A 27962-nucleotide genomic window follows, 5' to 3' on the forward strand; every position below is an offset into this window, starting at 1 on the left:
TACCTGATGTAGATGGACGAGGTGAGGCGCGAGGGAAGGAAAACTAACTAGCGTACCTGTGTTAATAAGTGTGGGAACTTTTGTACCGAGAGAGAGAGAGAGAGAGAGAGAGAGAGAGAGAGAGAGAGAGAGAGATGAATGTATATAAAAAAAACTGAAATACCTGTTAATAAGTGTTTTTTTTCCCTACTGAGAGAAACAAACACAAACAAACAAAAGCAAACAAACTCCGGGATACCTGTTCTGATAAGTGTGTGAAATATGCAACTGGGAGAAATATAAATGAAAAAAAAAAACACACCTATAAATAAAGTCTTGGAAAATATTTACTGAGGAAAGGAAAAAAATATAAAGAGTATGCTATTTTTAAGACACACACACACACACACACACACACACACACACACACACACACACACACACACACACACTTAAGTACGTCCAATAAATAACAATCTATCTACTCCGTCTAACTCGAAATATGAGGAGGGCGAATTTATTTTGTCTGTTTTCTTTTTGTTAGCGCTGAAATGTCACCCACTTACTCTGTGTGTGTGTGTGTGTGTGTGTGTGTGTGTGTGTGTGTGTGTGTGTGTGTCTTTATATCTCTATTCCTCTTGGTATGTGCGTCTCTGTCACATCGTTTTCAAGTATGGGTATTGGTATGTCTGTCTGTCTGTCTGTCTGTCTGGGTGTCTGTCTGTTCATTTGCTTGGTTGTCTGTTTATCAGTTTCTATTTGCTATTTGTTTTGTTTTCTGTCTTTGTTTGTCTGTCTTTCTTTTGTATCCTCTTTTTCACTCTCTTCCTTATTCACTCTATCTCATTCTCTCCTTTTCCCTCTTATTCCTTCTTTCACTTTCATTCTTCTCTCTTTCCCTTTGTTTTTCCTTCTTTTTATTTATTTTCTATCTCCCTCTTTCCCTCTTATTCTTTCTTTCACTTTCATTCTTCACTCTTTCCTTTTGTTTTTCCTCCTTTTTAATTTTTCTTATCTCCCTCTTTCCCTCTTATTCTCCTACTTTCCCTTTCCTCTCCCATCTCGAAATCTTCTATGTTTTCCCTCATTTCAAACATCTCCCATTCTTTCTCCTTCCCATTTTCCCTTTAAACACCAAAACGACGCTTCAGAAAACCAAAACAAACTAAGAGAAGCTAAACTGAAGTAGGAAGGCAAGGTTAGGACAAGGCAGAGTACGGTAAGACAAGTTAAAGTAAGGTAAGGTAAGGTAAGGTGAAAAGCGACAAGGTGAGGTAGGAAGGTAAGACAAGACGAGGTGAGGCGAACTGAGGTGAGGTAACAGGGGGACCAAACCTCAAATCATACAGCAAATAATCAAGACGCGAGGAGAGTTTGCTTGTGTAGACTGATCGACCCCCTTAATGCCCCGCCCGCCTCGGCTCGTTTTGTGTCTGCGATCTCACAATAACACTCGGAGCGGAGGACAAACAAAAGAGGAGGAAGATATGTGTGTGTGTGTGTGTGTGTGTGTGTGTGTGTGTGTGAGGCATAGAACGTAAACACTCCCATCCCCGTTTTCTTTATGCGTCTCGGTTAGTTTTTTTTCCTTAAGGGGAGGCTCCGGTAGTTTGGCTTTTGTTTTCTTTTTATGTAAGGTTATGGATGATTTTTTTTTTTCTTGTTTGTTTTTGTTTTGTTTTGTTGTGTTTTTGTGTGTGTTTGTGTGTGTTGGCTCATGCTTTTTTTATCAAACTAATATACGAAATCAGTAATGAGTGAGAAGGAAAAGGAAAGAAAGGAATGAAGGAAGGATGAATATAAGAAATGGTGAATAGAAGGATGTATATAAGGAAGGAAGGAGGAATAGAGAGAAGGAAGGAAAGAAAGGAAGGAAGGAGGAATATAAGAAATGGTGAATAGAAGGATGTATATAAGGAAGGAAGGAGGAATAGAGAGAAGGAAGGAAAGAAAGGAAGGACAAAAGGAAGGAATGATGAACAGAAGGAAGACCAAATGGAGCAAAGAAATGGAAAGAAAGATGAAAAAGAATAACAAACAAAGACGAAGGAAGATGACGACGATGAGAAAGAGAATGATAAACGAGAATAAGGAAATGGGGAAAGAGGAAGAAGAAGAAGAAGAAGAAGAGGAAAATAAGAGGAAACAAGAGGATGAGAAACACAATACACATCCCGTTTGCAAGATAGTCCGCTGCGTGTGTGTGTGTGTGTGTGTGTGTGTGTGTGTGTGTGTGTGTGTGTGTGTGTGTGTGCTCGGCTTGAAGGACCAAAAAGACCAATAAATGTTAATGGGGAATCTCACGTCCATTACCAAGACCCAACATGCATCAGGGAATGTTCGTAAAATCTCTCTCTCTCTCTCTCTCTCTCTCTCTCTCTCTCTCTCTCTCTCTCTCTCTCTCTCTGTCCTTCCTTCGTTTCTTCCTATTTCCTTCTCTTCTGTCTTTCTTTCAACTATTTTCTTTATTCCTTCCATTCTAAAACAGGAAAGAAATAAAAAGAGGAAAAAAAAACGATGAAAAAATGGAATAGGAAAAAAAATCTATAAACAAAACGAAAAACAGAAAATCATCAGGAAAAGGAAGGGAAAGGAAAACAGGACAACACATAATTTTAAACCCAAGGAAGAGGTGACATAAAGGTGTGTTTAGCGCGGCGTGTCCTCAGTCTGGCATGAACCGAGGTGGAGCAAAGGGAGGTGGAGTGGGAGAGGGAGAGAGGGGGGTGGAGGAGGGTGGGAGAGGGGACGCAGGCGGGTTATTTCTCATGCGTGGATTAGCTCTCGAAGATTGGGTGGATGAAAGGCGCGGATCCACTGCTTAATAAGACGTTGATTAGCCAGTTAGTGCGTGCGTGAGGTGGAGAGGAGGAGGAGGAGGAGGAGGAGGAGATAGTGGAGGTAGTGAAAGAGGAGGAGGAGGAGGAGAGTAAAGCAAAATATGGAGATAAGTACGAGGTGGAAGATGGAGGAGGAGGAAGAGGAAGAGGAAGAGAAGGAGGAGGAAGAGGAGGAAGAAGAGGAGAAGAGGAAGAAGAGGAGGAGGAGGAGGAGGAAAGCCAAGCAGATGCAGAGAACGAAAATGAAGACATAGGTTGTGATGAAGGAGGAGGAAGAGGAGGAGGAAGAGGAGGTGGAGGAGGAGGAGACTAACAGAGATCGCCCTTCGTAATAGTAAGTCACATCAATCATACACTTCCGCCGTCATCGCTATGTACACACACACACACACACACACACACACACACACACACACACACACACACACACACACACACACGAATATATCCCTCTCGTCTTTACTCCTTTCACAACTTCATTTTTTTTATCCTCCTCTACGACCTGCTGTTACCTGTATTTTCGCACAGGTAAAGAAGTAATTAGTAAACGCACAGGTAAGAACAGGTAGACTTGTAAGGTGAGCATAAGTTAATTACAGGTGTGAGGGAAGGTTAGGTGATTATGGACAGGTGAGGATAGAGGTAGATTAAAGAGGAAACACAGGAAGAAAAGGTGAAGGTAGACAGGTAGAGTGGATAGGTGATGATGATGATGATGATAATAACAATAATAATAATGATGATAAATTATGTATCAGGAGAAAGAAGAACAAATAGATGATGATGATGACGAGGAGGAGGAAGAGGAGGAGGAGGAAGAAGAAGAGTGATGCTTTCAATTCTGCGCATGCGTGGTTTTAAGCGTGACGGAAGAGGAGGAGGAGGAGGAGGGAAGAGGAGGAGGAGGAGGAGAGGTGATAGCTATGTTCCGTCCCTGTGTGTGTGTGTGTGTGTGTGTGTGTGTAGTAACCAGGTGTTGAAGAAGGTGATAAGAAGGGAGGAGGAGGAGGAGGAATAAGAGAGGAGACGGAGGAGGAGGAGGAGGAGGAGGAGGAGGAAGGGTGAAGTTACTATATATATTAATCTTTCTACCTTACAACCACCACCACCACCACCACGACTACAATACCCCCAAACAAACCCCCTCCCCTCCCTGACCCCCAACACCCCATCAGTACCCGTGCCAAGAAGACGAGGAGGAGGAGGAGGAGGAGGAGGAGGAGGAGGTGAGTGATACTGGCATCTGTTTCGCTCCTTTACGTGTTCATTTTCTTTTCGTTGTCTTCTCGTATAAGTTATGTGCGGGCCGCTGACTCACTCCCTTCGTCTGCGCGGAAAACACCTATTTTTGCCAATTAACCTGCCTATATTTAGCTTTAATGGACCCGGGCCCGCCATTTTATTCATCTCCCCTTCAGAGTATAAAGGGGAGAAAGGGGAGCTGTAGGGGAGTCAGTCAGTTCTCTTTGCCCCTCACGTGATGCTCCCCTCATTTGTCTGTCTTTTGTTTGGGTTCCTGTTGGCATCACGTTAGGTACTGGCTCCACTTCTTGGTATCTTTCCCTTATATTCCGTGTTTGAAAGTTTGGTTCCTGTAAAGTACGTGTCTTTCTTGTAGTCTCATTCGTCTTTCTTTTGTTTGGGTTCTTCTTTGCTTCTTAACTTAAGGTACAGAGTCTATTTCTTGGTATATCTTTCCCTTATATTCTGTGTTTAAAAGTATGGTTCCTGTTTATTACGCGTCTCTTTCTCGTAGTCTCATTCGTCTCTCTTTTGTTTGGGTTGTTCTTTCACGTTATGTACAGGCTCGAGTTCTCGGTATCTTTCCCTTATATTCTGTGTTCAAAAGTCTGGTTCTTCCCTTTATAGTCTTGATTAATACGTGTCTTTTTCTTGTAGTCTCATTTGTCTCTTTTGATTGGGTTTCTCTTTTATTCAGAACGTAAGGTAAAGTCTAGTTGTTGGTATCTTTCCTTTAAATTCTCTCTTCAAAAGTCTGGTTATTCCTTCATTGTATACTTGTAGTCTTAGTAAGTACGTGTCTGTTTCATGGTATCTCATTTGTCTCTCTTTTGTTCGTGTTCCTCTCTTTTGTTCTTTATAAAACCTACGACATGCCTTTTTCTATCATTTCAAACATCATTTCTTCTTAGTCTTAATCTAAAGTATACATCATTACCTTCCTTTTGAGTCTCGAAGAACAGAAGTGACGATATTTTTGACATTGAACTTTTAATCTTGTTTGTATCTCTTAGTCCGGTGTCAAACTCAATCTCGTCTCCTCAGTTCCGTTTAAACCTCAATCTCGTCTCCTCAGTTCCGTTTAAACCTCAATCTCGTCTCCTCAGTTCCGTTTAAACCTCAATCTCGTCTCCTCAGTTCCGTTTAAACCTCAATCTCGTCTCCTCAGTTCCGTTTAAACCTCAATCTCGTCTCCTCAGTTCCGTTTAAACCTCAATCTCGTCTCCTCAGTTCCGTTTAAACCTCAATCTCGTCTCCTCAGTTCCGTTTAAACCTCAATCTCGTCTCCTCAGTTCCCTCTAAACCTCAATCTCCGTCTCACGTACCTGGTGGCATTTAAACCCTTTCGTCGGTACTGTTAAACCCTTCCCCCCCTCATATCAACTCTTTCCAAGGCCGAAGCCGTGCATAGTCTGGTTCTAATGACTGTTTCTTTAGGTTCACGGTACAGACAAAGGGACACACTACCACCAGGGTCAGAAAACTACCCCTGGAAAGGCTCACAACTCCCGCGAAAGCCTTGTCAAATGTGTGAGACTGGCCGACGAAATGTGTAATGGTATAGCCCTTAGGTCTTACGCTAATATTAAAGTTATCGACACTCTGGTACGACCCTTTAAGTCTCCATGTCTCCAGTTCCCTTTGACCTTAATCTTCGCGTCTGTCGTTCCCTCGCGCCCGGGGTACGAACGTGGGGCTGCCGTGTCGTGTCTTCGTTCCTCACACCCTCAGCCACGCATCGTCTAGTTTTGCAAGAGTTTATATTTACGTCAAGCTGAGTGATTTATTCCCTCATTGACTAAGTTTGGCCTTGTCTCCCCTTCTTTGCTCTTTATAATCTTCCCTACGTTTTCTTTTTCCCATTTTCTTTGATCTATATCCATGTTTTTCTTTGTCAATTCACGTCCAATATTAGTGATTTGTTTCCTCATCGGTTTTGTCTCCCCTTGTTATTTAGCTTCTTGTAATCTTTCCCATATGTTTTTCCCACCTAAATATTCTTTGATCTATAATATGCATGTTTTATTTTTTTTATTTTTTTTAGTGAAGTCCAATATTCGAGACTTATTTCATCATTGACTTGAGTTCGGCCTTGTCTTCCCTTCTTTAGCTTTTTATAATCTTAGTTACATGTTGTTTTCAATCCTAAATATTCTTTGATCTAAAATATGCAAGTTTTATTTTTTATTTTTTTTAGTTAAGTCCAATATTCGTGACTTCATCATTGACTTAAGTTCGGCCTTGTCTTCTGTTCTTTAGCTTCTTATAATCTTGTTGTTTTCACACCTAAATATTCTTTGATCTATATCCAAGTTATTTTTTTTTTGTTAAGTCCAATATTCGTTATTTATTTCATCATTGACTTAGTTCTGATTTGTCTCCCCTCCTCAGTGTTTTTTTTTTTACAATCTTTCCTACAGTTTTATTTTTCCCTCCTAAATTTCCTTTGATCTAGAATGTTTATCTTTTCGAGTGATTTATTTCCTCATTGACTAAACGCATTTCCTTCTCCTCCTCCGTCAATCTCTACTTCATCTTTCCTACAAGTTATTTTTCACACCTAAATTTCCTTTGAAGTGAAATATTCGTGACTTCTTTTTCATCTTATTCACGTCTAACACTCTGACTTATTTCCTCATCGACTTAAGAGCATGTGAGTTTTTCTTCTTTCAATCTCTATGTTCTTACCTACATGCAAATTTCACATCTATATTTCCTTTGATGTGAAATATGCGTAACTTCCTTTCTAATTTACGTCTAATACTTGTGACCTATTATCCTCATTGACTTAAGAGCATGTGAGTTTTTTTTCATTCGATCTCTATATATTCTCATCTACATGCTAATTTCACACCTATATTTCCTTTGATGTGAAATATGGGTAACTTTCTTTCTAATTTACGTCTAATACTCGTGACTTACTCCCTCATTGACTTAAGAGCATGAGTTTTTTCTTCTTTCAATCTTTATATATTCTCATCTACATGCTAATTTCACACATATATTTCCTTTGAAGTGAAATATGGGTAACTTTCTTTCTAATTTAAGTCTAATACTCGTGACATATTCCCTCATTGACTTACGGCAATGTCTCTTTTTCCTTCCTTAAGTCTTTCCTACATGTTATTTTCCACACATACATTTCCTTTGATGTGAAATATGCGTAACTTTCTTTCTCATCTACGTCTAATACTCGTGACTTACTCCCTCATCGACTTACGGCAATGTCTCTTATTCCTTTTTTCAGTCTTTCCTACATGTTATTTCCACACATACATTTCCTTTGATCTGAAGTATGCTAAAGTCTTCTTCTCTCCGTCAAACACTTATGATTTATCTCCTCACAGACTCAGATAAACGCACACACTCGCCTCCTTTTCCTTCCTGGTTCCTCGTGACCTAACCCCATTTGTCACTATTCACTTCTAAATCATCCTTTCACGTATGGAGCATCAAGGCAGCTCTCCACTTGACCTGACCTCTCTTTTGACCACTCATTCTTTTCTTTTTACTACAAAGGAGACAGCTCAAGGGCACAAAATAAGGAAACAATACTAAAAAAAGCCCGCTACTCGCTGCTATGGAAGAACTGTTACAGCGTCGTTTTCTTCGTTTCTTCCCGTTTTTTATTATTATACTTCTTTGTGAGTGGTCTATGTTCTTTCTCGTACTATCCACAAGTTAGAGAATTATTACAGCCCCGTTTTCTTCGTTTCTTCCCGTTTTTTTATTACTAACCTTCCTTGTGATTACTCTTATGTTCCTCTTTCTCCTACTATCCACAAGCTGAAGAATTGTTACAGCTCCGTTTTCTTCGCTTCAAGGGTGACTCAAGCTTTTTATATTCACTGTTTCGCGTTTTCTTTATAACTAACCTTCTTTCTGATTACTCTATTTCCTTCTTTCTCCTACTATCCACAAGCTGAAGAATTGTTACAGCTTGTTTTCTTCGTTTCATGGGTGACTCAAGCATTTTTATATTCCACTGTTTCGTTTTATTACCACGGACCCCAAAACACTTCACGAGGCGGATTGAAAGCAGATGTTTGGACGTGGGTTTTGGGAACGTCACCTGCATCGTATTAATCTTCTTTATTGGTTGTGTCTATCAGTTTATTCTCATCCTCCTTACACACACACACACACACACACACACACACACACTTGTTCCTCCCTGACTAATTCCACACGTTGCCAAATTCTCTCGCCCTCTCCTCCCTCCCTCTCTCCCTCTCTTCTTGCGTCTCTCTCCTCTTCTCCCGTGTCATCTCTCCTCCCATTCATCTCCCGTTTATCTCCCTTCTCTTAGTCTCCCTTCGCCCTCTCGATAAGACCACACAGACGATAGAGCGAGGCGGCGTCTCTAAGGGCCACTCTTTTACCTCTTCTGTTTTTACGAAGTTGTTGGATTTCTCGTTAGTGTGCAGGGCGAGGAGGAGGAGGAGGAGGAGGAGGAGGAGGAGGAGGGATGGTTCGTGGAAGAGAAGGGGACAGGATGATGGGAAGTGAAGGCAATTGTGTAGAAGGGAGTGAATTAAGGGAGGATGAAGGGGAAGAAGGAAGGATTGAAGGGGAGGGGAGATGGTTGATGGGAGAGAAGGGAAGAGAAGGGAAGGAGGGAGGGTATATGGGAAGGAAAGGGAGGAGGGGAGAGGGGGAGAGGAGGGAGAGTATACAGAGGAAGGGAAAGAGTTGGATAGATGAGACAAAAAAAAAAGAAAAAAAAAAAGAAAAAAAAAAAAAAGGAAGATGTAGAGAAGTGGGAGAGAAAACGAAGGAGAGAAAAGGAGGATAAGAGGAAGAAGGAGGAAAAGATAAGGAAGGGGAAGGGGAATAAAAAAGAGGAAGAAACTTAGAAGAGGGGAAAAATGAGGAAAAAAGAGGAAAGATGAGGAAGGGAAAAAAACTTGGGAAACGGAAATAAATAAAGGAGAAAGAAAAGGAAAACGGGAGAGAAAGATGAGGAGAAAAAAAATACGGAGAGAAAGAAAGTAGGAGGAAGAAATACGAGAGGAAAAAGAAGAAAAAAAGAGGAAAAAAGAGGATAGGCGAGAGAGAGAGAGAGAGAGAGAGAGAGAGAGAGAGAGAGAGAGAGAAACACGAATTTAAATGGCCTTGTCTTGAGGTAATGAAGAAAAATGAGGAAAACAACAACAACCAAGACAATGATTATACGATGAAAAGATCTACATTATTATTATTATTATTATTATTATTATTATTATTATTATTATTATTATTATTATTGTAGTATCATTTTTTGTCTTCATACACAATACTCACTTTCCTTCTCCTTTCCTCCTCCTCCTCTTTCTTTTCCCATCTTTTTCTTCACTTCATTCTCTCAATTTTCTTCTTTCTTTCTTCTTTTCTTCACACACAATATACCAACTCTCCTCCTCTTCCTTTTTGTTCTCCTTTTTCTTCTATCTCTCTTACTTTTTCCTTCTTTTTTTCCTCTCATGTTTCTTCCATTTTCTTCCTCCTCCTCATTTTTCCCTTTATATATTTTTTCCTCTTCTCTTCTGTTCCACTTTCTGATTTTCTTTCTTCTTTTTACATATATTAGTTCCCTTCTCTTTCTTTTCCTTTCCCTTCCTTCACCTCCTTCTCCTTATACTTTTCTTTTTCTTTCGTATCCAAGTCTTTTCTGTTCGGTCTTTTTATGAGGCGCCAAAAGGGGTGAGTGAAACCTTAGGCGAGGCGTTGGCGGTAAAATGTGAGACTCTTCTTGTGCCCCGAGTCTCTCTTTTTAATTCGAGTGTGTGTGAGAGGAGAGAAACAGTATCATGTGTGTGTGTGTGTGTGTGTGTGTGTGTGTGTGTGTGTGTGTGTGTGTGTGTGTGTGTGTTTTTCAGATGGCCGCGCGGAGGAGAGGGGAAAGGAAAAGAAGGAAAGAAAAGATGAACACAGGATTTAAATTTAAGGAAGAAGGAAAGCAGAAGAGGAAAAAGGAAACAAAAGGTAAGAAGATGACAAAGGAAGGGAAAGAAAGAGAAAAGAAAAAAAAGAAGGAAGGAAAAGAGGAACCCAGGGATCAAAATTAAAAAAGGAGGAAAACAAAAGAGAAAAGAAACAGAAGGGAAAGAGAAATATGGAAAAGACGGGAAGGAGGGAAGAAGAAAAGAGAAAAGAAACAGAGGGCAAAGAGGAATATAAAAAGAATGAAACGAAGGAAGGAGAAAAGAAAAAGGAGGAAAGTAAAAGAGAAAAAGGAAGGAAAAGCAGGAACAATATTAAGGATAGAAGGAAGGACACTGATAGGAGGGAGGAGGGAGGGGGTGGAGGAAAGGAGGGGAGGGAGAGACACAGGTGAGAAAGAAGATGATTATTGGAGAGAAAGGGAGAGTACAGGTAAGCCTCAGGTGTGATCAGGCGTGGCGGCGGTGATGATGATGGTGGAGTAGTCTTGCGGTGGTGGTTGAAGTGGAGATGATGATGATGATGATGGTGGTGGTGGTGGTTGTGGTGAGTATCATAAACAAACAAACAAACAAACAAACAATAACAGTATAGAGAGGAAGTATTTGGTTGACGAAGATAATTAGCTAAGGAAGAGGAGGAGGAAGAAGAGGGAGAGAGGAGGGAAGGAAGAGAAGTAAGGAAGAGGAGGGTGAAGAAGGAGAGAGGAGGAATAGAGGAGAAAGAGATAAGGATGAGGAAAAGAAAGAAAAGGAGAGGAGGAGAGAAGGGAGAAAGTGTAAAGATGATGAGAGAGAGAGAGAGAGAGAGAGAGAGAGAGAGAGAGAGAGAGAGAGAGAGAGAGAGAGAGAGAGAGAGAGAGAGAGAGAGAGGGAGGAAGAGAGGAGAGAGAAGAGGGGGAAAGAAAGGGAGGAGGAAGAGAGAGAGAGAGAGAGGAATAGGGGGTGTGGGGGGGGTCATTCTTTCCTTTCGTGCGTTCGTTCGTATGTCCCCCCTCCCATCCCCCACCCTTCCTTACCTGAGCATGATTCTAGTGTACCTGGTTACCTGTTGTTGTGTCCGTAATCACCTGGCTAAACACACCTTACCTGCCCTTAATAACAAACAGATTGGACAGGTAAGTTGCGTGAGTCCCCGTGAATCAAGTCTAACCATCAACAACAGACTCCATCCCATTCCCTTTTATCGCTTCTACTTCCTCTCTCAGCGGTATTTTCCTGCCCTGATCGGATATGCAAGAATGGCGTGAGGGAGTTGGTATTTATTTAGCATCTGTTGGTGTGTGGAAAGCTTTTTGGGAAGGGGGTGGGTGGGGGGGATTGAAGGGTTAAGAGGTTTGTGTGTTGAGGTATAAGGGAAGGGAAGGGATGAAAGGAGGAATGGATAGTGAAGGGTAAAGGAAGGGAAAGGAAGATAAAGGGGGAAGGGAAAGGAAGGAAAAGGAAGGAAAGGGTTGTGTTGAGGAAGGAATGGGATACGAAAGAAAAGGAGATGAATGGGATAAGAAAGAATGGAATATAAAAAGAAAGGAAGGGAAGGTGAGGAGAGAGAAATGGACTAAGAAAAGAAGGGAATGGAGAAAGAAAGAAACATAAGGGAAAGGAAGGATTGCAAAAAAGAGGAGATAGAGAAAATAAGAAAAAAATAGAAAGGAAGAGAAAGGAAGGGAAAGAGTATTAAAGGATAAGAGATACAATGGAAAAGAGAAGAGAGAAAGGAAAAGATAAATAAAAGAAAGGAGAGAAAAGAGGGAAGAGAGGAAAGAGGAGGAAAACGAGAAAGAGGGCGAGGAAAAAAGGGAGAAAGGAAAAGGAGGAAAAAAAGGAAGAAAGGAAGGGAAGAGGAGGAAAAAAGGAAAGGGAAAGAAAGGAAGGGAGATAATCACGAGAAAGTGGGAGAAGGTTGAGAAAGTCAGGCTGGGGAAAAAAGGAGAGAGAAAGGGAAAAGGAGGAAAAAAAAGGGAGAAAGGAAGGGAAGAGGAGGAAAAAAGGAAAGGGAAAGACGGAAGGGAAGGTAATCACGTTTGCCAAAATTAGTATGAGTCCCTTTTTGTGTTTTTTTTTATGAATTATTATCGTTTTTTTTTTCTCCATATCCTGCGATTCTGATTTGTGATTCCGGTACTTTCTGCGTGTGTGTGTGTGTGTGTGTTGGTGTTTTTATGTGATTTCCTGTGTGTTGCGTGTGTGTGTGTTTGAGTTTGTGTGCGTGTGTGTGTGTGTGTGGGAATTAGTGTGCATCGGTGTGTGCGTGTGACTTTTTCGCTAACATAAAATTAAGAACTTGAGGAAAAATAACTCTTTCTCTTACCTGTATCTAAACCAAACAGTCAGTCAGCCAATCAGTTAATCAGTCAATTAGTTCACACCACTTACCTATATCACAACCAATCACTAAGTCAAACAGTCAGTCAAATCAATCAGTCAAATCAAACTCTCTTTTGGTCGCTTCTAAACTCTTTTTTTTTAATATGGGCAGTGATTAGTGGGCTGTTTTTCTCATTAATAATTTCTTTTCTGCCCTTGAGCTACTTCCTACACTGTAAACATAATATATATACCGCAAAACACACTTACCTAAACTAAAACCAATCACCCAATCACTAAACAGTTCCCAATCCAAATCAACAATCACCTTGACGGGCTGTTTTTTCCTCATTATTGTTTTCTTTTCTGCCCTTGAGCTACTTTCTACACTGTAAAAATAATATACATACTACAAAACACACTTACCTATACTAAAACCAATCACCCAATCCAAATACCCAATCCAAATCAACATTCACCTTCTCGACGATCATATAATATACCACAAAACACACTTATCCCTATCCCAAAACCAATCACCCAATCAACCAATCCAAATCAACACTCACCTTCTTGACAATCTCCTCGGTGTTCATGTTGCTGTACTGGTCAAACTGTTGTTGGGTGATGGGGGGCAGGATCGCCTTCAGGGGCTTCTGGGGCACCGAGGAATTCGTGGAGATGGTCGGGCCCGTCATGAGCGAGTTGGTGATCGAAGCCATGCGTTGGAGGGGCGAGGCGGACACACAGTCTTCGCCGCCGCTGCTACTGCTAACTGCGATGGAGGTGATGGGAGTTACAAGGTTGCTGAGTGGTGTGGGCGTGCTCAGACTACTCAGGGAGGTTGCCGTATTGAGACCTGGGGGTGAAGGGAGTGCGTGAGGGAGGAGGTGCACATGAGCAGGACTGAGTGGGTGGTGGGCAGGTGACACGGCCTCCAATCAGTGCGTGTAAACAGGTGTGCGGGCAGGTGTTTTGTGTTAATTAAAAGGTGATTAGGATGAAAGGAAGTGTGGTACAGGTAGGAAAAAGGTGTTACTGTGTGGGAAAGTGAGCGGGCAGGTGTGTTTTGAGTTAATTAAAAGGTGATTAGGATGAAAGGAAGTGTGGTACAGGTAGGAAAAAGGTGTTATTGTGTGGGAAAGTGAGCGGGCAGGTGTGTTTTGAGTTAATTAAAAGGTGATTAGGATGAAAGGAAGTGTGGTACAGGTAGGAAAAAGGTGTTACTGTGTGGAAAAGTGATTGGGAAGTGGAATTATGTGGTATTAACTCCAATCAGTGTATGTAAACAGGTGAGCAGGCAGGTGTGTTTTGAGTTCATTAAAAGGTGATTAGGATGAAAGGAAGTGTGGTTCAGATAGAAAAAAAGGAGTTATTGTGTGGAAAAGTGATTGGAAAGTGGAATGATGTGGTATTAGATTATGAATAAGTAATCACAGGTGGTAAAGTTGGAAAGAGAATGAAAAAAAAAGTTCTTAAAATGGAAATAAGCGTCATGGAGTGTGAATTGGATTGGAAAGTATAAAGACGTGATTAAAATATGCAAACAAAACGATAAAAGGTAAACAGAATGAAAGAAAAAGTGCGCTGAAGGTGAGATAAAAGGTTTAATTATCACACATTTACAGGTAAGACGAAGTGAGTGAGAGACAGGTAAAGACAGATGTGGAGGCAATCATCAAAGCTCGTACGTGTGACAGGTGTGCGAATGACGAGGTACCGGTGTCTTAGTGGGTGATTATGCAGGTGTGAACAGGTGCCAAGGTATGCAAAGGTGAGAACAGGTGAGGAAGTGAAAACATTCCGACAGGTGTGAAGATGACATACAGGTGACTTAGTGTGAGAGGCAGGTGTATACAGGTGTGAGGTGATGAGACAGGTGTGTACGGCCAATGGGGGGGGGGAGGGGAGTGGTGGGGGCGTTGACTGGTCATTAGGAATATATATAAAGGAGACTGTGTAAATTGTCATAACTGTAATAGTGAAAATGAAGGAGCAATAATAATAATAATAATAATAATAATAATAATAATAGTAGTAGTAATAATTTGACTCTTGAGATTACAAATACATAGAGACTTACATAGACATTACTTAGATAGTTGTTAAGGATATAAAAAAAAGACAATAAACAGAGAGAAGTATATAATTAACTCTCTCTCTCTCTCTCTCTCTCTCTCTCACTTATCACATACATACTTTCCATCACCATTCACAATTTTTCATTCACCTCCCCCCCCTACCCCCCCCCCCCACCACTACCCCCCCCCTCCACCACCACCCCTACCCCCCCCCCCCCCCGAGAAACAATGAGACACAGCTGAATAAACACAAGACGATTTACGCCTCTCCCTCCCTCCCTCTTACCTCCCCCCTCCTTCCCCTCCTATCCTTCTTACTCCTCCTCCTCCTCCTCCTCCATCCTCCCTTCTTAGTAATTCCTTCCTCCTTGACCTCCTTCAATTCCTCTTACCCTTCATCCTACATTTCCTATCTCCTAATCTTCCTTCTCCTCCCTCCCTCCCTCTCTCTCCTGTGTCATGCCTTTCCTTCTATCTCTCCTTCCATCCAAATATTTTCCTTCTCCTCTTCTTTCCTTTCTATTTTCCTCTTTCTTTATTCCTTGCATCCTATCTTCCCTTCTTCATCTCCTTCTCTTCCTTCTTCTCTTCTTTCCTTATTCTTCCTTTTGTTTTTATTTCCTTCAGTTTTCCCTTCTTCTCCTCCTCCTCCTCCTCTTTTGTCTTCCCTTCCTCTGTTCCTCTTCTCCTTCCTTCCTTCCTTCCTTCTGCCTTCTCCTTCCCTCCTCCTCCTCCTTCTTATTTATCTTATCTTTTTTCCTCCTCCTCCTCCTACTCCTCCTCCTTCTCTTAAGTGTCTCTCATTTACTTATTCATTACCACTTCCCGTTTTCTTTTCCTTCTAATCCGCGTCATCTTTATTCTCATTAGTGTTTGTTCGTTTGTTCGCTATACGCTTCATTTATCATGTCTATTTTTATTTACATTTTTCGTTTTCTTTTTATTTTTGCTTCATTTTGTTTTGATGGGAAAGTTAGTTAGTGTTTTTTTTTTTTTAGTGTTTTGTGTTTGTCTGTCTGTATGTGTGTTTGTGTGTGTTTGTATGTGCGTATGTCTGTTTCAGTATGTCTATCTTCGTGTCTAGTTGCCTGTCTGTCTGTCTATCTCCGTGTCTAGTTGCCTGTCTGTCTGTCTGTATCTGTCTATGTATGTCTTCCTTTCTGTGTCTGTCTGTCTCTCTGTCTGTCTGTATCTATCTATATATGTCTTCATCTTTGTGTCTGTCCGTCTGTCTGTCTGTTTGCCTGTCTATTTTTTCTCCCTCACTTGATAAATAGCCTTGCAACAATCCACTCTCCCTCCCTCCCTTCCCCCTCCCTCTCTCCCTCCCTGCCTGTACTGCAAGAAGAAATTATCATAAAATGCCAATATGTAGCGGCGGGCCCAGTCCCTTCATTGTCTCGGCCGGGCATTAGTCATCCCTCGTATTAGCCCAGATGACTGCCGTTCCTGCCTCGCTCGTCACACTCATATTTCCCGCAGATTAGACGACTGCTGACGGCCCGGGAATAGCAAACAGGCGCTCTACAATACTTTTATCTGTCTATCTGTCTCTTTTTTATCCTACTCCTGTCTCCTTTTTTTCCTGTTTCTGTCTATCTATGTTTTTCTCTCTTTTTTTTCCCTATTTCTGCTTATCTATGTTCTTCTCTGCTTCTTTTCTTTCCTGTTTCTGTCTATCTATGTTTTTCTCTGTCTTTTTTTTCCCTATTTCTGTCTATCTATGTTCTTTGCTTCTTCTTTTCCTATTTCTCTATCTATGTTTCTCTCTCCGTTTCTTTTTATCCTACTTCTGCTTGTCTATGCTTCTGTCAGTCTCTCTCTCTCTCTCTCTCTCTCTCTCTCTCTCTCTCTCTCTCTCTCTCTCTTTACTCACTCACTCCTTCCCTCCCACACTCACACGCATACTCATTCATATCCTTCCTCTCTCCCTCACTCCTTCCCTCACTATCACACAAAGACAGACACGCTCTTTCTCTGTCAGTCAGTTAGTCAGTGGAGCAATCGGTCAATCACTCACTCAGTTGCTCAGTCAGTCAGTCAGTCAGTCAGGCAGGAAGTCAAGCATTCAGTCAGTCAGTCACTAACTCAATCACTCTCTCGATCCGCTTATCAATCAGTCAGTCAGTCAGTCAGTCAGTCACTAAATAACTAACTCAACCACTTTCAGTCAATCAATCGGTCAGTCAGTCAGTCATTTGTTATACGTACAAACACTATTTTCCTTTTATGGGCGTAGACAGGTGGTGTGTGCGTGTCTTATGTTGTATAAGAAAACACTAAAACAAGTAAAAAAAAAGGAATAAAGATAAGAATAAATGAATGAAAAAATGAGACAATAAACTTTAAGCATTCTAATCCCATCTGTTGCACGTTCAAATCTTTATAGTTTTCCCTTTTATAGAAGTTCAAAGACTGCGTTCGCGTGTGTGTGTATGTGTGTGTGTGTGTGTGTGTGTGTGTGTGTGTGTGTGTGTCTAAAACTTAAAAAACAAACCTAAAACAAAAGAAACAAAACCGGAGGACAAAAAAGGAAAACGGGAATGCTAAAGTTAAAGAAAACGGGATGTAAGGAAGACAAAAAAAGAAGAAAAAAAACCGCCCGACACTCCCTTAAGCCAACATCTGCTGACTCCGTTTTTTGTGGGCGCTTAAAGGATGATGCATTTACTGAGGAGGAGGAGGAGGAGGAGGAGGAGGAGGAGGAGGAAGGAAGGGTGAAACTAATGTGACCGTGACAAGGAAGGAAGAAGGGAGATGACGGAGGGAGGGAGAGAGACGGAGAGAAAAAAAAAAGTAATTCGCGTGGAGAAGAAATTGATGAGAAAAAGCGTGGATGTAGATGTGTGTGTGTGTGTGTGTGTGTGTGTGTGTGTGTGTGTGTGTGTGTGTGTGTGCTTAGTCGTTCATTCGCATTCCGTCATTCATTCTAATTCTTCTTTTCCTTCCTTCCTTCTTTGGTTCATTCTCTCTTTCCTCTCTTTTTCCTTCCTTTCTTTCCCTCCATCCTTTTTTCCTTCCCTCTTTCCCCTATTCCTTATTTCCTTCCTTCCTTTTTTCCTTCATTCTCTCTTTGCTCTATTCCTTCCTTCCTTCCCCTTCATCTATTCTTCCTTGCTTTCTTCTTTGCTATGTTCTTTACCTCTCTTCCTTTCTTCCTTCCCTCTTTTTCCTATTCCTTCCTTCCTTCCCTTTCATCTATTCTTCCTTCCTTTCTTCTTTGCTATATTCTCTCTTTCCTCTCTTCTTCCTTCCTTTCATTCATTCGTTCCTCCCTCCTTCCTTCCTTCCATTCATCCCTCCTTCCTTCCTTCCTTCCACTCTTCCCATTGTTTCTCATCGTTTTTGTCCTTCATGAGAGAGCACCCGGAGAGGAGGAAGAACAGGAGGAGGAGGAGGAGGAGGAGGAGGAGGAGGCAAGTGGGCATGATGAACGGTCCCAGACACAACACGCAAGGAGACTCGCTTTGGAGACAACTCAACCAACTATGCGATAAAGACTTTGGGGGAGTTGTCGCACGCTCCCTGACACTCCCTTATACTCCCTCGTACTCATTAACTCTCCCTTGTACCCATTAACTCTCCCTTGTACCCCCTGACACTCCTCTACGCTCCCTTATACTCATAAACTCTCCCTTGTACCCCCTGATACTCTCCCTGTTCCCTGGCCCTTATTTGAACCTTCCTGACTCTCTCTTATGATTCCTGATTCTTCCTTATACCTCCCATGTCTTCCTGTATATTCTCCCTCTTCCTCATACTCATTACTCTTCCTCAAACTCCCTTCCCATGTCTTCCTGTATACTCTCCCTCTTCCTCATATTTCCTCACTCTTCCCCAAACTCCCTTCCCATGTCTTCCTGTATAATCTCCCTCTCTTCCTCATACTTCCTCACTCTTCCTCATACTCCCTGTTCTCCCTTATACCCCCCTATCTTCCTAATACCCTTCCCCTATTATCTACTTCATCTCTTAATAGGGAGATGGAGAAATTGCCTCACTGAATATATACCAAATATTTCTTCCCTATTATTGTTTCCATATTACCTACGCACTTTTAAATCTTCTCCATTAATTCATCTCTTACCTAATGGGGAGATAGGAAAAGAGCCTGCATCTCTCCATTAGCATCATATGGGTTAGTCTCGTATGACCTTGGTTGACCCATTAATATTGACCTCACTTCTCTCCCTATTACCCTTTCCCCATTACCCATTGATTCCTTTATGGGGAGAGGAGGGAAAGCTGTCTTATACCTCCAGAAAAAATGGGTTCACTTAAGACTATGTAATGGGATTTGGATTGCAAGAAAAATACACACATTCCTACCAACAAAATGCTATCTATTACCTCCCTTATCATTCCCTCTATGTCTTTTTACGGAGAAATAATAGAGAGCTGTATTTCCCCTTAGAGTCATATGGGTTAATGGTAAGTATGGGGTTCAGGGCAGACAGGGAAGGGAGAGTCAGAAAAATATAATGAAAATTGTCACTTCTACGATGCATGTTTTCATTTTAGACACGCCCATTGCACACACGCGAGAGAGAGAGAGAGAGAGAGAGAGAGAGAGAGAGAGAGAGAGAGAGAGAGAAAAAATACAACAATAACAACAACAACAAAAACAACAACAACAATACTCTTCCATTACCCATTCTATCTTCTGTAGTTTACCCACTTCCCCTTCTCCCCCCCCCCCCCCCCCTTACCTTTCCCTGCCAAGCTTTCCCTAACCTTCTCCTACCTGCCCAAGCCTCACCTACCTTTCCTTAATTAACCTTCTTTAGTTTTCCCCCCAAGCTTTTCTTCTGATTATTCTTAAGCTTATCTAGCAATTCCAAGCTTTTTTTTTTTTTAGTCTTCCTTTTAAATTTCTTGCCCTTTTTTTAATCTTTTCACTTTTCATTTTAATCTTTTCCAGCATTTTCCAAGATATCATTAGTTTTTTTTATCTTTTCTAGCCATTTTTAGCTTTTTTTTTTTTATACTTTTCTCAGCTATTTAAACCTTCCTTCCTAAAGTCACACACACACACACACACACACACACACACACACACACACACGTAAAATAAGCGTAACTATCAGACTGTTTGCATAAAGAATGTCTCTCTCTCTCTCTCTCTCTCTCTCTCAAGAAGATCACCCAGACGTCCTAAAAACACACCTCCTCCTCCTCCTCCTCCTCTTCCTCCTCCTCCTCCTTCTCCTCTCCTCCTCCTCCTCCCACGCCTCCTCCTACGCCCCACACACTTATCTCCTCCTCCTCCTCCTCCTCCTCTTCCACAATAAAGCGTGGTTCAGACATAATCGCGACCAAGATCTCTCTCTCTCTCTCTCTCTCTCTCTCTCTCTCTCTCTCTCTCTCTCTCTCTCTCTCTCAACGGAATGACGTTAGGAACACACACACACACACACACACACACACACACACACACACACACACATCATTGTCCTACATACGTATTGAAAACAAGTAAAATATCTTAAGGAAAAAGAAGGAAAATATGAAGAAAAAGGTAAAGAAAAGAAAGGAAGAAAGGAAGAGAAGAGAGGAAGGAAGGAAGGAAGGAAGGAAGGAGGGAAGGAGAGATGTGGAGAGATGGAGGCACAGAGAGAGGAGATAAAATAGGGAATAGGGAGAAGGAAAGAAGAGAGAGAGAGAGGGAGGGAGAGGAAAAAAGAAGGGAGATGGATAGAATGAGGAAAGGAGGGAGAGAGGGAGGGAATGGGGAGGGAGGGGAAGGGAGGGAAGACAAGGAGCGGTGTGTGTGTGTGTGTGTGTGTGTGTGTGTGTGTGTGTGTGTGGTTACCAAGACATTTTAGTGATTTGATGACTATACCTCCCGCGTTTCTCTCTCTCTCTCTCTCTCTCTCTCTCTCTCTCTCTCTCTCTAATCTGCATTGCATCAGTTTTGTTTACTTTTAATCTTGTCTTTTTGTTCTTTATTTTCCTTTTTATCTTTCTTTTTCTATTGTGATTCTTTTTTCTTTCTTCCTCCTCCTCCTCCTCCTGTCTCCTCTTCTCTCATTATCTCCCATTCCTCTTCTTCCCTCTCTCACTCTTCCATCTCTCTCCATTCCCGTCAATTTTTTCTCCTTGTCTTGCAATCTCACTTCCCATCTCTCCTAATTTCTCTTCCCTTCCTCCCCACCTCTCACTCTTCTCCTCCTCCTCCTCTTCTTCTCTTTTCCTTCTCTTCCTTCTACTTCTCCTCTCCCATTTCCTTCTCTTCCACCTTTTTTTTTTCATTCGCTCCTCCTCCTCCTCCATCTTCTGTTTCTCTTCTCTTCTCTTTTCCTTCTCTTCCTCCTCCTCCTCTTCCATTTTCTCTCTCACCTTTCTTCTTTTTTTTTCATTCCTCCTTCTCCTCTATCTCCCCTTCCTCCTGATCTTTCACTCTTCTTCTCTTCCTCTTCTTCTCTTTTCCTTCTCTTCCTCCTCCTCCTCCTCCTCCTCTTCCATTTCCTTCCTCTCTCACCTTTCTTTTTTTTTCATTCACACCTCACACGCCTCGTACCCTCCTCCTCCTCCTCCTCCTCTGTCTTCCCTTCCTCCTCCTCCTCCTCCTCCTCCTCCTCTTCTTTACACACCATTATATTCCACACATCGCATTTCAAATCTTTTCTCTCTCATCATCCTCAGCTTACCCCCCCTCCTCCTCCTCCTCCTCCTCCTCCTCCTCCTCCTCCTCGGGGCACACCATTACATTCCCAATCGCTACTGGGCACTAATCACCTTTACTAATCGCTTCAACTTCCCTTTTAATCGCGACCATTAAGCCCAGTCCATCCTGTGATTAGAGAACATTACGTATGCATCTTTCCTGCCTTGGGGCGCGGCGGCGAGGGTCCTAGATCATCCTGGAATTCGTACACGTGTTTGGGAGGGCGCGAGGGAGGGAGGGAGAGAGAAGGAAAGGTGGAGAGAGGAAGAGGAAGGGGAGGGAGGGAGAAGGAAAGGTGGAGAGAGGAAGAGGAGGGAGGAAGGGAGGAGGGAAGAGAAGGAAGTGAAGTAATAGATAGATAGACAGATACAGATAGATAGATGGATAGATAGATAGAGAGAAAGAGAGACAGAAGAGAGAAGGGAAGTAGAAGGAATAGAGGAAGGAAGTAGAGAGAGATAGTAAGGAATGGAAAAGGGAATAGGAAAGAAATGATAAAAATAAAGGAAAATAAGGAAAACTAGGTGAAAAATAAGGAAAATAAGTAGAGAGAGAGAGAGAGAGAGAGAGAGAGAGAGAGAGAGAGAGAGAGAGAGAGAGAGATCATACATACATACAGACAGACAGACAGACAGTAGAATTAACAAAAACTTCACACTGACAGCGACAAATAGAGGGAGGGGCATAAATTTTGATGATTTGCTAGCATATCCGATCAACCAGAGCGGAGGGAGGAGGAGGAGGAGGAGGAGGAAGAGAGAGTGAGAGAGAAGGGAACGAGAGGGGACGGGTGGGATGGAGAAGAAGTGACGAGGAAGGGAACAGGAAGAGGAGGAAGAGAGGAAGGGAAGAGGTAGAGGAGGAAGAGAGAGGAAGGGAAGAGGAAGAGGGAGGATGAGAGAGAGGAAGGAAGAGGAAGGGAGGAAGAGAGAGAGGAAGGAAGGGAAGAAGAGGAAAGAGAGGAAGGAAGAGGAAGGAAGAGGGAAGGAAGGAAGAGGAGGAAGAGGAGGAGAGATGAAGGGAAGAGGAAGAGGAGGAAGAGAGAGGAAGGGAAGAAGAGGAGGAAGAGAGGAAGGAAAGAGGAAGAGGAGGAAGAGAGAGGAAGGGAAGAAGAGGAGGAAGAGAGGAAGGAAAGAGGAAGAGGAGGAAGAGGGAGGAAGGGAAGAGGAAGAGGAGGAGGAGAGAGGAAGGGAAGAGGAAGAGAGGAAGGGAAGAGGAAGAGAGGGGGTGAAGGGAAGGGGACGTGAAGGGGTGGAGGGAGAAGGGACGGGGATGGAAACTGGGGAAGGGAAGAGGAAGAGGAAGAGGAAGGAGGGAAGGGAAGGGAAGAGGAAGGGACGGGAAGGGACGTGAGAGGCGTTGAATGTTCCACTAAACGTTGATGAATGGCGGGAAGGGGGGCGAGAAGACCTGGGGCGGGAGGAGGAGGAGGAGGAGGAGGAGGAGGAGGAGGAGGAGGAGGAGGAAGTAGATTGAAGATAATGAGTTGACGAAAGAAAAGGAAGAAAGGAAGAAGAAATGTAGAAAAGAAGGAGGAGGAGGAGGAGGAGGAGAAGGAAAGGAGGAAAAAGAAAGAAAAGAAAGAAGGAACATAGGAAAGAAAGAAGGAAGGAGGAGGAGGAGGAGGAAAATAAAATAAAATCAAGGAGAAAGGAGAGAAAGAAAACGGAAGAAAAGAGTGAGAGAAAAAAGTCGGAAAAGAAGAAAACAAGTAAAACAACAACAACAAAAACAACAACAACAATAATAATAAGTAGTACAATTAGGGCAGGCAAAGGTCAGTGTTCTAAGTAACCTCCCCTCTTCTAAGTAACCCGATAAGTGTAATTCGCCGTAGTATAATTAAGCCAAGCGCGGCACAGACGTCTTTTCCTTATCAAACACAAACACAGAACACCCGCGAGACATAGAGCAGAGGAGCAATTTCTCACCCCGGCAGCGACAGGGGGAAAATCTTGGCCGCTAAATAAATACCGACTTGATACCGAACTTAACTTAGAACCTCTCTCTCTCTCTCTCTCTCTCTCTCTCTCTAATGTTGGTCAATCTCTCTTTTCCTATTTCTATTATCTCATTTCCTCTCTCTCTCTCCCTCTGTTTTCTTCTTCTCTTTTTCGTATTTTCTTTCTTTTCCTCTTTTTTTTCTTCTTATGTATATATTATCACAAACTATCATTTTTTTCCTTATTTCTTGTTTTCCTTCCTAAATTTTCTTTGAACTTAAATATTGATGCAACCTTATTTTCCTCCCATTATTTTCTCTCCACGTTTTTCCTATCTTTTTTCCTTCCTTCTTTCTTTCTCTTCTTCCTTCATCATCTTACTTTCTACATAATACTTTCTCAAACTACTTTTTTTCCAACTTTTCTTTCATTCTTTTTTCTTCTTTCATTTATCAAGTAAGTCCTCTAACCTGGCGACTTAATTACTGGTGACTAGGTGAACCAGAGTGATCCATACCTGAGATTACCTGGTGACTTAATTTACCTGGTGACTGATTTTACCTGGTGACTGATTTTACCTGGTGACTTAATTTACCTGGTGACTGATTTTACCTGGTGACTTAATTTACCTGGTGACTGATTTTACCTGGCGACTTAATTTACCTGGTGACTGATTTTACCTGGTGACTTAATTTACCTGGTGACTGATTTTACCTGGTGACTTAATTTACCTGGTAACTGATTTTACCTGGTGACTTAATTTACCTGGTGACTGATTTTACCTGGTGACTTAATTTACCTGGTGACTGATTTTACCTGGTGGCTTAATTTACCTGGTGACTGACTTTACCTGGTGACTAAATTTACCTGGTGACTTGACTTTACCTGGTGACTGACTTTACCTGGTGACTGAATTAACCTCTACACAATTACCGACGCAACCTATCATCTTTTTTTTTTTTGTTTAATTATATTCTCGTGCTCCCCCCCCCCCCCCAACCACCACCACCACCAACAACAACAATAACAACAACAGTAACACCATATGGTCTACCTGGCCTTGCTAACCTCTCGTCCAGGTGTTGTTTAGAAGCGAGAAAAAAAGAAAAAAAAAGAGGAAAGGTTGGATGATAATTATAATGAAAGAAAAAAGAAAGAAAAAAACATCTGCAAGTTGAGTTTGAATAATGAGAGAGAGAGAGAGAGAGAGAGAGAGAGAGAGAGAGAGAGAGAGAGAGAGAGTTGGTTTTCTGTGTCTTTCGTGTTGTTTCATATAGTTTCATTTCATTGCTATTTTATTGACCTATTGTTGTTGTTGTTATTTTTATTATCCTCATTGTTATTACTTCCTTAATGCACTGTTCTTTTCTATCATTGTTTGTCTGTTTCCTGTCTGTCTGTCTATCTATTTCAACATGTCTGTCTCTTTCTGTGCATATGTTTTTTTTTCTTCTGTTTTCCCACTTTCTCAAAAATACTTTCTCCTTTCTTTTCCCTCTTCCTATCTTCTTTTCTCTCCAAACTCCCTTTCATTCCCCTTTCCTATGATTTCTCCTTCTCCTTTCTTCACCTTTTCTCTCTCTCCTACTTCCTCTTTTTTTTCCTTTCTCTACCATTTTATCTTCTCTCTTTCTCTTTTCTCTCTCATTTCTAATCGTCTCCTCTCCCATTTCCGTCTTCACTTCCATCTATCTTTCTCTCCTTTCCAATTTCTATTTCTCTTTTCCTCCCATTTCTTTCTCTTTTCTCTCTCCTTTCTAATCGTCTCCTCTCCCATTTCCATCTTTACTTCCATCTATCTGTCTCTCCTTTCTTATTTAATTTTCTCTTTTCCCTCATTTCTTTCTCTTCTCGTCAAATTCACACTTCCTCCCCTCTCACACCCTCTCAATCTCTCCCACGCAACTCACTCACTCTCCCATACACTCCGTCCCTCTCCCAGGCACCCACGCACTCACTAACACTCACAGTCTATGTTCCTATGTTCCTTCTTTTCTTTCTTTTACCTCCTTTCATATTTCCTCTCCTTTCACACCCTCTCAATCGCTCCCACAGAACTCACTCTCTCTCCCATGCACTCCGTCCTTCTTCCAGTCACCCACGCACTCACTAACACCCACTTTCTCTCACACACACTCCCTCACTCACTCGTTAACACTTACTCGTCTCAGCCTTAGTTCGGGGACAGAAAGGCGAGGCAGCACTGAGGTTCCTCCCGTCTTCGTCATCGTCCAGGGTCCTCTGTTCTCGCTTGGGCAGGGAGAGATCTTGGGCGCCGTTGTGGAGGCCGCCAGCCCCCAGCCCGATGCCCATACCCACGGCTCCGCCCACGCCAACGCCCAGGCCTCCAGCGCCGCCCAGAGCGAGTCCTATGGGTTGGGGGGGAGAGGAGGTGTGGGGTTAGAATGAGCTTAAAAAGAGAAATTGTGATGTTGAAGTCGTATTTGTTGTTTTTGTTTTTAGTGTGTTTTTACGTGTATTTTTGTTTTGTATTTGTTTTTCTTTAATTCATTGTTTTTTAGTTGTTGTTTTTTTGTGTTCATTTCTTCGCTTTAAATTAGAATGAAAATGTAGGAACAGAGTACGGATTGAAGGAGGAAAAGTAGTAGTAGTAGTAGTAGTAGTAGTAGTAGTAGTAATATGTGTTAGTTGGGATATTAGAAGGGTTAGTTGAAATATTAGAAGGAAAGGAAAGTCATGAATTAGTGGAAATATTAACGTAGATGGAAGAATATTATGTGTTAGTTGAAATAGAAGATACAGTAGTAGTAGTAGTCGTAACAAAAACTGAAGAATTAAAATATGGCAGAAATAAAAGAAAACGAAAGGAAAGACAAGTATCGTTATCTTCATTATTCTCACCATCATCATCATCACCACCACCAGAACACTATCACCATCACCACCATCATCACCACCACCACCAATCACCATCATCATCATCAACACCACCAGAACACTATCACCATCACCACCATCATCACCACCACCAATCACCATCATCACCATAAACACCACCAGAACACTATCACCATCACCACCATCATCACCACCAATCACCATCATCACCATACACACCACCAGAATACCACTACCACCATCACCACCATCACCACCACCCTCATCATTTTTTTTTCGTTATTTATATAGACTTATTGTTGTTGTTATTTTTATCATCCTCATTATCATTACTTCCTTACTGCACTATTCTTTCCTCTCATTATCTGTCTCTGTTTCCTGTCCATCTGTCTGTCTGTCTATTTCTTCAACATGTCTGTCTCTTTCCAACGTACCAGCGGCGCCGAGTCCCACACCCGTTGCCGAGCTCTGGAGTTTCCCGAGTTCCTGGTGGTAAGCGTCCAGGGCCATCTTGACCTCCTCGTGGGACCGGTTGAAGAGCAGCGTCTGGCCTAGGAAGGGGAACAGGATGCCGGGGTACTGGGGGTCGCGGGGCAGGGGCAGCGGGGGCTCCTGGGGCCGCGACATCAGCTTCATCAGTTCGTCTTGGTAGATTCTGGCGACCTTCTCTTCAGGCATATCGTCGTTGCCTATTTTGCGCATGCGTGGTCTGGCGTCTCGCGTAAGGGGGCTGCTGGGGGGGAGAGGGGAGGGGGAGGGGGGAGACACGTTAGCACATAGAATCAAACACACACACACACACACACAGCACACAAGGGGTATACATATATGGTGCCCAATACACAATTCCTACCTCAGAACAGTTAAAAGAACCTTCACCAGACAACTGTACACTCTCCTACGGTAATCTCTCTTCCCTAAAACTGTGCCTTCCCGACTAACCCATTTCCTTTTTTTGCTCTACCCTTCATTAAAAGAGGATAGTTACGTTTTTTCTTCCCCTCTCTCTCTCTCTCTCTCTCTCTCTCTCTCTCTCTCTTGATTGTCTCCTCTCCCTTTCCTTTATTTCACCTTTCCCTCCCTCACATGACTGCCTTCCTACTTCGAGAGACAAGAGAGAAACAGAATGGTTACTTTATGAGATAGTTGAGTTTCTCCTTATGTCTCTCCTATTTATCTCCCCCACGCGACTGCCTGTATATCCCAAGAGACAGAGAGAGTATAGTTAAGTTTCCCCTAAGTCTCACCTATTTCCAGCTATCACACACCTACCCTTCTACCCCAAAAGACAGAGGGTCGAAGAGAGGAATGGTTTTTCACTTCAATGCTGTCTAAAACCCCTCCTCCTGTCTTTCTATTTCCCTTTCCTGTCTTTTTTCAATTAACAAAAAACCACAAAACCGATTCGCATGTTCTTATTTCATGATCTACCTCCACTACCTATTACGAGAGAGAGAGAGAGAGAGAGAGAGAGCGAGGGGGGGGGAGACAGAGGGATAGCTAGGTACAGTCTCTCCATCTCTACCTCCCTCCCCCTAATTAAGGTTCCTCCTCACTGCCTCCCTCACCTCATTACCTCTCTCTCCAATCCCGATCCCCAGCTACCTCAACCCACAAGTTCCTGCCTCATACACACCTCTCCCTCTCTCCCTCCCTCCTTCGCTCTCTCCCCCGCTTCCGATCCGCCGTGTGAAGCCGAAGCATGATTATCTGTGGCCTTAATTGGGCGCCCTCATCACTATTATCTTCGAGTTATATCCGGTCAGGGAGGCGCTCAAGCTCCCCACCATAACGCACTTGAAGGGGGGGGGGGGGGATGTTGAAGGTTGGGGTGGGTGGGAACGGGATGGGTAAGGATGAGAAGGTGTGGGGAGGGAGAGGCAAGGAGTGGGATGGAAGATCAAGGTTGAATTGGGATGGAATGGGATGAAATGTGAATCAGAGAGGAAAGGAAGGGAAGGGATAGTAAGGGATGGAAGGGGAAGGGAAGGGAAGGGTAGGAACAGGATGGGGAAGGGGAGTAAGGTATAGGAAAAGGAAGTTGAGGAAAGGGAAGAGAAGGGAAAGGGAGAGTAAGGGAAGAGAAAAGGGGAGCGAAGGGAAGGGAAGGGAAGGGACAGTAA

General features: G+C 42.6%; 1 protein-coding gene and 1 long non-coding RNA gene across 2 annotated transcripts in view; both read right to left on the reverse strand.

Annotated features, from left to right (window-relative positions):
* LOC126990185 (homeobox protein cut-like) overlaps positions 1-27962 on the reverse strand; it is a 41016-nt gene that overhangs the window by 10531 nt on the left and 2523 nt on the right. Inside the window, exons 3-5 of the mRNA XM_050848735.1 lie at positions 26274-26572; positions 25143-25349; positions 12859-13148 (exon numbers count right to left, since the gene is read on the reverse strand). Coding sequence (XP_050704692.1) covers positions 12859-13148; positions 25143-25349; positions 26274-26572 — 796 coding nt within the window. The remainder of the gene's footprint in view (positions 1-12858; positions 13149-25142; positions 25350-26273; positions 26573-27962) is intronic.
* Positions 23102-23949, reverse strand: LOC126990184 (uncharacterized). Its single transcript, XR_007744107.1, has 3 exons — positions 23831-23949; positions 23644-23796; positions 23102-23609 (listed from the first exon to the last, which is right to left on the reverse strand). It is a non-coding gene; the product is annotated as an uncharacterized LOC126990184 (long non-coding RNA).

The sequence above is a fragment of the Eriocheir sinensis genome, unplaced genomic scaffold (genome assembly GCF_024679095.1).
Source record: "Eriocheir sinensis breed Jianghai 21 unplaced genomic scaffold, ASM2467909v1 Scaffold148, whole genome shotgun sequence".
In the NCBI taxonomy this organism is placed as follows: domain Eukaryota; kingdom Metazoa; phylum Arthropoda; class Malacostraca; order Decapoda; family Varunidae; genus Eriocheir; species Eriocheir sinensis.